Source organism: Seriola aureovittata, chromosome 13 (assembly GCF_021018895.1).
Source record: "Seriola aureovittata isolate HTS-2021-v1 ecotype China chromosome 13, ASM2101889v1, whole genome shotgun sequence".
In the NCBI taxonomy this organism is placed as follows: Eukaryota; Metazoa; Chordata; class Actinopteri; order Carangiformes; family Carangidae; genus Seriola; species Seriola aureovittata.
Genome location: NC_079376.1, coordinates 90,250 through 102,845, shown reverse-complemented (window position 1 = coordinate 102,845; position 12,596 = coordinate 90,250). Strand labels below are relative to the sequence as shown.

The 12,596-nt window shown below is 43.8% G+C and overlaps 1 protein-coding gene across 5 annotated transcripts in view; it reads right to left on the bottom strand.

Annotated features, from left to right (window-relative positions):
- The window catches only part of mipol1 (mirror-image polydactyly 1), a 44,860-nt gene extending 32,527 nt beyond the window's left edge, over positions 1-12,333 (bottom strand). Inside the window, exons 1-3 of one of the 5 annotated variants that reach the window (XR_008829436.1) lie at positions 11,918-12,333; positions 6,064-6,155; positions 1,838-1,913 (exon numbers count right to left, since the gene is read on the bottom strand). Coding sequence is in view for 3 of the 5 variants with exons in the window: in XM_056394408.1 (XP_056250383.1) it covers positions 1,838-1,913; positions 6,064-6,073 (86 nt within the window). In the remaining 2 variants the exon portion in view is untranslated. Of the gene's footprint in view, positions 1-1,837; positions 1,914-6,063; positions 6,156-11,917 lie in introns of those variants that run through there. The other 4 variants (XM_056394408.1, XM_056394406.1, XM_056394407.1 and 1 more) reach the window with 4 other exon arrangements.
- Between the last annotated feature and the right edge of the window lie 263 nt (positions 12,334-12,596).

The following is a 12,596-nucleotide window of genomic DNA, read 5'->3' as shown; positions in this document are numbered from 1 at the left end:
TGGCTGAACTAGGCCTACTGTCAGTCCTGACAAATTAACCGTATCTCATTAGTGAGATGAATTAACATTTTTTTCCCATATTAGAAGAACTAATGATCTCCGCACTCTGCACTGTTTCACCTGTCCTCGCGATTCTCCTCCTGACAAACTCTCCTTTTTAAAATAATCTGTGATTCTAGACATTTCTGCAAAAAAACAAAAAAACATACACGATGGGATGTAACGTTAATTTAGGGAAACTTTTCAAGAAGCTGGGTGTGCGTCAATGTTAAAAATTTTATATTCATCTGTAGGTTTGCCACCTTTTATGTGAAAAAAGGAGGCAACTGGTTTGGTTTTACTTGACATTACATTATTCACAGTACTTTGAGGACATAACATGAACAAAAATACGAGACAAATTGCGTCCCATATTGATTCAAATCCACAGAGTACAGAGAAAAAAAATACTAGAATTTTGTCGGGAGGTGGAGGCGTCCCGTATTGATTCAGTAAAGGACAAAGCATTTTATTTTCAAATACGTGACAATCCCATATTATACGGGATGGATGGCAACCCTATTCACTTGTTTGAAGAGCCTCAAAATTAGGTCGCCGCCTCCTTCCGCAGGCAGAAAATCCAGCACATTCACATTCTTCTTCTTTGGCAATTTCGGATGCCACAGCCTGATGCACGGATTACGATACAGCGGCACTACATTGCCGTAGTGGCGTACAGCCGCAAATACAGTTACAAAGATCAAATCCACAGAGTACCGAAAAAACAAGTACTAGAATTTTGTCGGGAGGCGGAGGCGGCACGAAATTTGACCGAGGCGGCCACCTCCCAATTCTCTATGCAGGAAAAATCCTGGATACACAACTTTACCTACCAGTCAGGCCCGGTAATAAGTCCAATATAGCAACCCTCCACAACTGTCTTGCCGAAATAAAATACTGGATGTCAGACAACTTCCTGCAATGAAATCAGTCAAGATCTGAGGTCATCGTACTTGGTCCACCTCCAAAAAGAATCCAAATCATAGAAAACTTAAACTTAATCAATTAACACAATGACACCAAACCCTCAGACAAAAACCTTGGAGTATTTTTTGATCAGGATCTGTGTTTTACGCCTGAGATGAAAAAAGTTGTCCAATCATGTTTCTATCATTTGAGAAACATAGCCAAGGTCAAGTCTCTAGTTTCTGCCACAGACCTAGAGAAACTTATCCACGCTTTTATTTCCTCCAGCGTTGACTACTGCAACTCACTCTCCAACTGTCTCAGTCAAAAATCAACACCCACAGTTGGTTCAGAACGCTGCAGCTCGGCTACTTACCCGGCCCATAAAATTGTGGCCACATCACTCCGGTCCTTGCATCCCTTCACTGGCTGCCCGTCTATTTCAGGATTGATCTTAAAATTCTTTTAATTACTTTTAAGGCCAGACTTGGGCTGGCCCCTCCTTATAGTTCTGAACTTTTAACCCCTTATGAGCCAGGACACAGTCTGAGATCCTCTGGTAGTCTACTGCTGGCCACTCCAAGGTCTACATTAAAAACCGAAGATGATAAGGGCTGTCAGGGCCCCTACACTTTGAAATAAGCTACCAGAGGAGATCAGACTTGCAGAGTCAGTTCCTCGTTTTACCTCACTTCTTAAAACACACTTTTATAAAAATGCTATTATTGTGTGATGTCTTTTAATTTCATTTGCATTTCACTTTGATTTGTTTTGATGTTTTTATTTGATTCATGGGAAGCACTTACAAATCTCTATACAAATAAAATATTATTATTATTATTATTATTATTATTAGACAGTTGTCAGACAGGTGGGAGTGATGTCACACTACCTGTCAGGGTTGATGAGTTGTTGTCTGGCAGGTGAAGGCAGACGTTGTCGCAGCTCCGCGTTCAGTCTGGGATTATCTGAAAGACAGACATTCACCTGTTAGTCCACCTGTCTGTCTCTCATCTGTCTTACTCTCTGCAGGGTTACCAGTCAGTTATTTGCCTGTCTGTCTGTGTATTTTGTTGTTTACTTTGACTTAATGAGCGTTTATCTTGAGATCTGCCATGTTCTTATTACACCTGCACTCTGATTGGTGGAGTCTTTGATGGAGCCGTGGACTGTCCTTAACGAGGCCTTAACGAGATATTAAGACTGTGTTTACTCTGCTAATGAGCTGCAAGTGTTTAGGAAGATTGACACGACAGGATCGCTGCTGGTTAAAAACTGATAAAGACAGACAGGTGAGAGACAGACAGATGATTAACAGGTGGCTGGAGCAGTATTTCCACTTTGTTTGTGAACTGTTGCACTTTCTAATATAAACCTGTTTCACCTGAAACACCTGTCCACTATAGAAACCTGATCCCACGTGACAACAGCTGAGGCTCATGGGTATTGTAGTATTTTTTTAAAGAGTGTAATTCAGGTTCTAGTGTCAGAACATAAAGAACCAGGTCCAGGTCCTGGTTCTGCTGTATTAACAGTTATTGAATAATTTACTCTTTGAGCGTTTTCACTTTGAAACTTTTCTCATTTCCTGCCGTCCTCTGCCTCCCCCGTCCTCCCCCTGTCCTCCCCACGTCCTCCTCCTGTCTCTGATCTTCTTGTGGACTCAGAGCTAATTGAGCGCGGCGGCTCTCCTTATTATTCATGTACAATTACAGATGTGATAATGTCTTAAATCCTTCTAAATGACCGTTCATGCTTCGCGCTCGCTTTGAAGTCTCGTCAAAGATGGAAAAATCTGCAGAAAAAAGGGAAAACACAAAGGCCAATCAGAGGACCAATCTACATGAACCAATGGGGGGGGGGGGGGGGCGTGTCCCCCATCTGCCCCCCTTCTTCTTCATGTAATATAAACTAAAGTCCATTAATTTTTTAAGCTGTATTTAATACATTTTGTGCAGAAAGTTTGGTGCAGTGAGTGAGGGGGGGGCTCCAGCTGACTGCATGAATATTAATGACGGTGTTACGATGATTAAAGAGGCTTCAGCTCAAATCCAACACAATCCGCCTGTGATCCGGCCCGCCGACACCACGCCGCCGCCACGCCGCACATGAATTTAGATACCGACATTAAGCCGAAGAGAGAAGCAACTTATACAGGACACACACACATACACACACAAACACACGCACGCAGAGATGTATTATATTAATACAGAGAACATACAGTAAATACTGATGTACAACATACATCTACACAAACAGTCAATCTGAGCGCTCAAGAAACAGTTTATTACAGCTAAAAATTAATCAGCAGCTTTTTGATTTGACTGATGGATCTGCTTCTTTATTATAGATAGAGAATATATAGAATATCCACATAGAATATAGATTCTGAACTGATGAGACATTTTCTGCTGTTTAAAAAAAACAAACAAGAAGTTTTATACAGTTTGACCCTCAGGTGTTTACAGAGGGAACACCAACACACAGGACTGTTCATCATCCAGTGAACCATCTGCAGCTCTTCACATGGTCTGTTCTATTCTCGGGCCCATTAACAGCAGCTGATTCATCTGATTCAGCTGAATGAGATGTGATCAGATGTGATCAGCTGGATCAGATGTGATCAGCTGAATCAGCTGTGATCAGATGTGACCAGCTCCTGTCTGCAGTGTATCATGATGTTTTACTCTGATACTGAAGGAAACTTAACAACAGGAGGATTCTCTATGAAGTTCTGCAGACTCTGTTCATCAGGAAGTGACATCACACTGAATCAGACCAACATGTGGTTCAGGTCTGAGGATTCAGATCTGACTCAGGACTCTGAGGAGGACCATGTTTCACTCTAGTTCACCTCACAGTGTCTTTGCCTCATTCAGCTCTGCAGCGCCCCCCTTTGGAGGCTTTAGTCCATTTGGCCCCGCCCCCTGTCGCCATCACAAACAGGAAACAGTAAGAGACACTGGGACTGTGGATGATCTGGTCTGCACCAGAACTGGCCCACATTTTCACATCTGCACAACACACACACACACACACACACACACACACACACACACAACACACACACACACACACACACATACACACACATTCCTCCAGAGATATGAATAGCAGCTACTTCAGTCTGTCCAAACAAACCAGAGTCTGCAGCCCACCCTCATCTAACAATACAATGTGTGTGTGTGTGTGTGTGTGTGTGTGTGTGCAGACCACCCACTCTGCAGATTAAACACAGTTCACACGACCGCCTCCTCCCTCTCTCTCTCCTCATTCACTCTCAGCCTCTCTCTGCCTTTGTCTTCCTCTTCTGTCTATATATTAATCTACTGACCAGCGTGTGTGTGTGTGTGTGTGTGTGTGTGTGTGTGTGTGTGTGTGTGTGTGTGTGTGTGTGTGTGTGTGTGTGTGTGTGTGTGTGTGCGCGCGCAGCAGGTGCTCAGTGGGGACCTTTTTATCAATAAAGTTTATTCCCACAAGTTTCAGTTTTACTCCAGCTCTGGTTTTAGGAAGAATTTAGGTTTTCACATGTTGTGATGTTTCAGCTAACAAACACCAACAAACAACAACATGTGACAACAGTGAAGGTATGAAGAATGAACTGTAACTGTTGTCACTTAATTGTATTGATCAGATTTGATCAGAGAATACTTCGATCAAAATGATCACAACATTTCTTCTTCTGTTCAGAACTAATGATGTGTGACTGTGTTGTTGGGCTCTGACTGTATTAGTGTAGTACAGCTGTAGTACAGGTGTGATATGGTGTGATGATCAGAGTAAGTCTACAGAAGAACCACAGAAGAGGAGACAGAAATAAACAGAGGACACATATGGAGTGATCTGAGTCTGGCTCCCTCACTGACACACTGAATACTGTGTTTCCTCCACAACTGTTTCATATGGTGTGTTTGATCTGGGCGAGAGACACCGACAGATGATGGATTATCACTGAGGCGAGAAAAAGACTCAGAGAAATTAATAAAAAACTGTTCACTTTCTGTCACATGATCCATATATCAGTACTTCAAATACTACAAGTATCAGTACTTCAAATACTACTAGTATCAGTACTTCTGATACCTCAGAGATACAGCTGGGTCCTAACTGAAAGGTTCCTACAAAATAAAAGTCAACACAACGTGTAACACTAACCCAGGCAGATGTTCGAAACAGATGACTGTATAAACCGTTGTCATTCTACTGTTTACATGTATATTGTAGAAACAGGGTAAAATGGTTGTTGCTATGGTAACTACTAATAATGATGTCTGTCAGTAATCTCCAGCAGGTTTCATCATCTGTGTTAACATCCAGCCTCTCAGCTCGACGTTTCACTGCAAACATGTTTAATGAAGCAGAAAGTCAAACTCCAAATATACAGACGTCCTCCAGACGGATTTACACAGCAGATTACGAAGGACGCACTCCACCATGATGGATAACTGTTAGAGGACAGAGGCACGTTCACACCTGTTCAACTGAAGGAATCGTTCACACCATCACCCTTCACCACATCTGATTATTCAATATTGATTATTAATGATTGTGTTATCATGTTGTATTTATCAGGTGTGTACTTCTCAGTTTGACTAATAAATCAAATTATCATAAAACATTTTAAATTTAAATAAATTCACTTCTATTAAAGCTGAATTATTTCAACACTTCAGTTAAATTCAAGAACAGGCCTTTAGTTGTGGTATTCCTGTGTGACCTTTGACCTCATCTCCATGCTGTCAATGTTGTTGGTCAGTGTTAATCTGTGTGAAGGACCATATCTCCCCCTGCTGGACAAACTGATTCATTACACCACCACACTCATTCTGTGATTTTACCGTGAGACTATCTGCTGCTGTAACACAGAACCTGTTCCTTCTTAACCTGTGAACACAAACCTTAGCTGGATTGTGTGTGTGTGTGTGTGTGTGTGTGTGTGTGTGTGTGTGTGTGTGTGTGTGTGTGTTGTGTGTGTGTGTGTGTGTGCATGTGTTCACAGAGCAGTTCAATCCAGTAAACACTTCATCTCTGACAGTACCAATAAACACACAGCATTAGTTTCATCAGCTCCAGTGAAACCAGTAAGACTCCCTAACATGATGCCCCAGTATTTACCTGTGTACATGTCCACCAGCGAGTCCCTGAGCTCCCTGCTGGGCGTCCATGTTGACAGACTGGTCTTCTCTGGACTCTCTGAACTGGTTTCTCTGGAAACAGAAAATACACATCAGAAACACTGATCCTAGATCTAGACCTGGAGGATTCAGACTTCTACATCCACAGACATCATCATCATCACCATCATCACAATCATCATCACCATCATCTTCACCATCAGAGAGACAGATACAGAAGAATAAATCCAGTCGAATCAAGAAAGAACACATTGTAGAAGTTAAAAGGACTTTTGACCTTTGCGGTTCACACACACACCATCATTATGATGTCATCACTTCTTCATTTTACCCTTTTAGACATTTCAGTTAAATTATGTTATAATTAGTGAATGAATTCTTGAGTTATGTGTTGTGACGTCACTGTGACCTTTGACCCTCAGAATCTAATCAGTTCATATCATCGTAATCACTCACTATGCCATGTTGCAGTGCTGTCCAAATGTATAGTGAGAATTATCATACCCTACATAGTGGACTCATAGTATCCCACAATGCATCATTCAAAGTGTAGTGTACAACCAACAGCCTGAAAGACAGAAAGACAGTGTGGAGAAAATGAGCCGAGTGTGTGAAAGTGTTTTTCCATGTTAGCGATTAGCTCAGTCAACAGTCCTCTACACCGAGTGAAGGAGGGAGAGATTTCAGACACAACCAATGCAGTACCAAAGAAACTCCCTCAGCTAAGAGATATGACATCATGATGACGTCACTTGGGACTGTTGGTATGTACTGACATCAGCAGGTAACAACAGGTTGACCGATCACACCTGATCCTGATAATGCACCAGTCAGACCAGTAAACAGAGACCAGTGATCTGTTAAACCCAGCTGATCTCCAGTCAGCCTATACATGTGATCACATGACCTGCAGGTCACATGGTTCATGTTTAATCTGTACCACACTGTGTTTAACACAGACCACGTTCTGTCAGGTTCACCTCCAGAACCACATCAAGAACACCTCCAGACCAGCTCCAGAACCAGCTCCAGGAGAGCTCAGGAATCACCTCCAGAACACCTCAGGAACCATGTCCAGACCGCCTCCAGAACCACATCCAGAACAGCCCGGGAACCCCATCCAGACCAGCTCCAGAACCAGCTCCAGGAGAGCTTGGGAACCACCTCCAGACCAGCTCCAGGACCACCTCCAGAAGAGCTCGGGAACCACCTCCGGAACCACTTCCAGACCTACATCCAGACCTACATCCAGACCGCATCCAGACCACCTCCAGACCGCATCAAGACCACCTCCAGACCGCATCCAGACCACCTCCAGACCGCATCCAGACCTACATCCAGACCTACATCCAGACCGCATCCAGACATCATGTCTCTGATGTCTCTCTTCAGTCTGAACTCTCATGTCTACGATGTCTCTGATGTCTCTTACTTGTGTCTCAGTTGCTGCTGCAGACTGCTGATCTTCCTCTTTGCTCTCTGCAGAGCGAAATGAACGTCCAGAGATCTGCTGCTGAAGCTTCCGGACGCCATCAACACAACTCCTGACTGAAAGCACACCTGACCATCTCCATGACAACCACCACACTCTGTGCCACCTCACTGCGCTTTCAGGTCACACAGATGGAGGAGGACTGTGATTGGCTAACAGAGACTCCTAACCTTCCGCCAGTTAAATATTGATGAGCTCACAGGATCAGGTGAGTCAGGTGTCGTTTTCAGAGTTCAGAATAAAAGATAAAATCTATTATTACTTCTGTTTGATGTCACTAAACTACAGGAACAGGTCAAACCAACCACCTGATCCCAGAGTTTTCCCTCTCACTGCCCACATCCTCACATTAATAGACTGAAACTCTGTGTTTCTTTTCATTGGAACAGATGTGATAGATGTTTCAAATGTCACTAATGTCATTGTCCTGACATAGAGACAGAGACTGTTGGCATGTTTCAGCTACAAACATCTGGTAGAACACTAATGTGGTGAAATATATGACATTACATGCAAAAGTATGATGCAAAAATGTACTTCTGTAGCAGTGACTCCTGTCAGTGTTATATTATTATTACTAATACATTAACATCATTGTGTCAGGAGGAAAGCAAGCAAAGGAACTATTAACAAGACCAGGTCTAAACCTGGTATGTGTCTGGACTTGTGTGGTCAATGTGTGAGACTGAGGACGTAGTTTAAGACTGTTGTAGAACTGCTGCAAACAACCCACATCATCACGTCCTATTAACATTCAGTCGAGTGTCATCTGGTTTCAACCTAGTCTCAGCTGCTTCAGTTTAGTCTCAGCTGGTTTCTGCCTAGTCTCAGCTGCTTCAGGCTGCTCTCAGCTGCTTCAGGCTAGTGTCACCTGCTTTCAGTCTAGTCTCGGCTGTTTTCAGCCTACACTCAGCTGCTTCAGTCTACACTCAGCTGCTTCAGTCTAGTGTCATCTGGTTTCAGCCTGCTCTCAGCTGCTTCAGTCTAGTTTCACCTGGTTTCAGTCTAGTCTCAGCTGGTTTCTGCCTAGTCTCGGCTGGTTTCTGCCTACTCTCAGCTGCCTCAGTCTAGTCTCATCTGGTTTCAGCCTAGTCTCATCTGGTTTCAGTCTAGTCTCGGCTGGTTTCAACCTAGTCTCAGCTGGTTTCAGCCTAGTCTCATCTGGTTTCTGCCTAGTCTCATCTGGTTTCTGCCTAGTCTCAGCTGCTTCAGCCTAGTCTCGGCTGGTTTCAGCCTAGTCTCGGCTGGTTTCAGCCTACACTCAGCTGCTTCAGTCTAGTGTCATCTGGTTTCAGCCTAGTCTCATCTGGTTTCAGTCTAGTCTCATCTGGTTTCAGCCTAGTCTCATCTGGTTTCAGTCTAGTCTCGGCTGGTTTCAGCCTAGTCTCATCTGGTTTCAGCCTAGTCTCGGCTGGTTTCAGCCTAGTCTCATCTGGTTTCAGCTTAGTCTCATCTGGTTTCTGCCTAGTCTCATCTGGTTTCAGCCTAGTCTCATCTGGTTTCAGTCTAGTCTCGGCTGGTTTCAGCCTAGTCTCATCTGGTTTCAGCCTAGTCTCATCTGGTTTCAGTCTAGTCTCGGCTGGTTTCAGCCTAGTCTCATCTGGTTTCAGCCTAGTCTCGGCTGGTTTCAGCCTAGTCTCATCTGGTTTCAGCTTAGTCTCATCTGGTTTCTGCCTAGTCTCATCTGGTTTCTGCCTAGTCTCAGCTGCTTCAGCCTAGTCTCGGCTGGTTTCAGCCTAGTCTCGGCTGCTTTCAGCCTAGTCTCATCTGCTTTCAGCCTAGTCTCATCTGGTTTCTGCCTAGTCTCGGCTGGTTTCTGCCTAGTCTCGGCTGGTTTCTGCCTAGTCTCGGCTGGTTTCAGCCTAGTCTCGGCTGGTTCAGTCTAGTGTCATCTGGTTTCAGCTTAGTCTGGGCTCGTTCAGGCAGTTTTCCTCATTAACATATTGATTTCAGGGTGGAGACAGGGTAGGGTGGGGTGTGGCATATGCTGCGGTTCAGTATGAATTCCATTTAAGGCTTCGTACACAAGGCCACGGGTCACTACAGACCACATCTGGATGTGAATTGGACTGCTGGTCCTGAACTGATCTGAACTTCCGGTTGTGGAGCTCAGCTGATTCAGCTCAGATTACCATCACCATGAAAACTTTCATCATAAAGTTCATAATTTCTGCAGCTGTGACATCACATTGAGGGGCTGCTCTGATTGGTTTACTGAGATCCTGCAGCTTTGCATTAATGAAATCTCTTTAACAAAGACATTGATTGATTGGTTTGTTTTATTGATTACTGGACATTTACATTCTGATTAACAATAATGATCAGATCATGTCATCAAAGTCATGCTTTGTGTGTCCCTGCGTCCTGCAGCAGTTTGTCCAGGAGGACAACATTCACTCGATGTTTCATCACAAACTGTCCGTTTAGGTGGAACACAGGTATGTCCCACCTGTACCTGTCAAACCACACCCTGTTCTCCTGAAGACTGATGTCCACCTGCTGCAGGACGAACTGCGGGACAGAGAGAGACACAGTTAGTGAGGGACTTCCTGTCTCCTCCAACACCATCTGTTGTCTTTTATTAGAAAAATAAATTAATAGTTATTAGATCAATGAACACTTCAGTCAGACACTGTTCATCAGAACATGTAGCTTTGTGTTATGTCAACATGTTCTTTACTTTTTCACCTGGATCCGAATTTACCTGCAGCTTTGACTCTTTCATCTCATATCTATCACTTCATTCCAGGTTCTGATCAAGTCGCTTCTCATTAACAACTCAACCTTTCACAACTGGAATTAAGAGAGCCAGGTGAATCAGGTGAACTAGACTGAGCTGAACTCACTTCATGGTCCAGGACCCTGTTCTTTAAATGTGGTTTTACTAAACCAGACTAACCTGCTGTTATCAGGTTAAAATAATCCTGTTAATCATCCAGATCATTTGGACAATCTGAGCACTGATTGTTGATGGTGTGTTCATATGATGATCAGAAATGATCAGAAGTGAAGCTTCAGTAACTCGTCACTGTGTGAATGTTCCATCATCATCATCATCATCAGTTTTACTTTCCTCATGGTGAAGTGAAGCTGCTGATTCAGTCACATCAACATGTTGACATCATCAATGTGAGACAGAAGAGGAGGCGGAGTAAGACTCACTCTGTGTTTGAATGGCTCCAGAACTTCTTTAGCTTCATCACACAAAGGACAGGGGTCCTACAGAGACAGACCAGGTCTTTATATACAGGAAGTACATCACTGTTAGTCTGATAATATACATCTTGTATATATGTAAATGTTAGTTTGAGTCTGTGGAGACAGAAAGGAGAACAGTGTCTCAGTCCACAGGTCACAGAATGTCAAATGCATGGTGTGTGATGTCAGGTACCAGGTATGAGATTCAAGGTTACCTTGGTGAACAGAGTGAGAGTGGGTAAAGTTTGGGTAGAAAACAGTCTGAGAAGCTGCAGAGCTGCAGGTTCACACAGAGGAAAAGTCTTCAGGAAAAACATTTCATCTGAGAACAAGAACACAAGCGAACTGTTACTGACCTCAATAGTGATCATCCTCAAAGACACCAGCTGACCAGTCACAGAGCAGGAGAAGGGGCTTCAATACCCAGGACACGGAGGACAATGTTCAGCGTGGCATTTTTCAAAAGTCATGCTCCAGAACTCGTCGACTGGTTTGGTTCCTACTGGAGTTTGTTTCAGGGTTATGGGTTCAGGGACTGACTGAGTCCCTGAACTGAACTGAGACTCTGTTACTCATGATCCAGGACCAGGACTGTCATCACCAAATTGATTATAATTCTAAATATTTTTAAAGTTTTAATGACTTTAAGTCTTTTTTAATTTGATAGCCTCAGTGAGGACGGACAGGAAGTTTGGGTACAGACAGTCGAAGAAGACATGCAGCAAACAGTTCAGGACATCGAACCAGGGACTCACTTCTCAGGACATTTACACCTGTGTGGATATTAAACCAATTTACCTGACGTTTAGTTTTATCTTAAGTATTTTAATCTTCACACAACCAGGATTCACCAGATTCTCCTGAACCCTGAAGCTGACTCGGTCATTTCACAGAAACAAACTGGGCTTATTGTGACGTCACTAACTGGTTTATTTGGTCATTAAACTTATTTTATCTGCGTTTCATTCGGAAAACTTTCACTTTTGTTTTAAAACCATACATGGAGGAGCTCGCAGTTAACCTGGGTCCTCTACGCGTTAACCCGGGTCATCTCCGCATCAGTTTTTGCCCTGTTAGCTGAAATGCTGGTCTAGAGTATCTAGCGGTCCCGATTCTAAAGACCGGAACCAGCCGGTGAACTCACCCAGTCACGCTGGACAGTCGCGGTTCCTTCCCGGAGGAAAAACCTGGTCCCGAGGGTTGAGAGGAAGTTTCTGTTGGAGTTCGGAGCTAAAACACAAACACACCTCGGGTCCTCTTCTTCTTCTTCTTCTTTTCCTTTTTCTTTTTCTTTTTCTTTTTCTTTTTCCTTCTTCTTCTTCTTCTTCTGCTGCTGCTGCTGTCGCCTCCTCTTCTTCTTCTGTTTAATAACGGCAATTCACGGAATCCCGCCACCTGCTGTACCGGAGTGTGACATCGTCTTCATCCTGCTTTGACCAGACACAGCAAAGGCGCACTGCTGCCCCCACAGGCCGTTTGTGGAACTGCAGCGAATGTTTTTTTGAGGGAACTCACTAAACCAATATTTTATAAGTTAGTTCCGACCAAGGAATTTGATGGACGAGAGTAATTCCATGATTCCAGTACAACAGCACTGGGACTTTTAACTACATGTATCACTCCGCTTCACAGGTGTTATATATTTATTTATTATTTGCCTTTATTCGATAGTAGGACAGGAAATGGGGAGGCAGAGAGAGGGGGAATGACTTGCAGAAAAGGCCGTCCGATGCGGGACTCGAACCGGGGCCGACTGCAGCGAGGACTGTGGCCTCTACACATGGGGCGCCTGCTTAGACTACGCCACACTACGCCCCCACAGG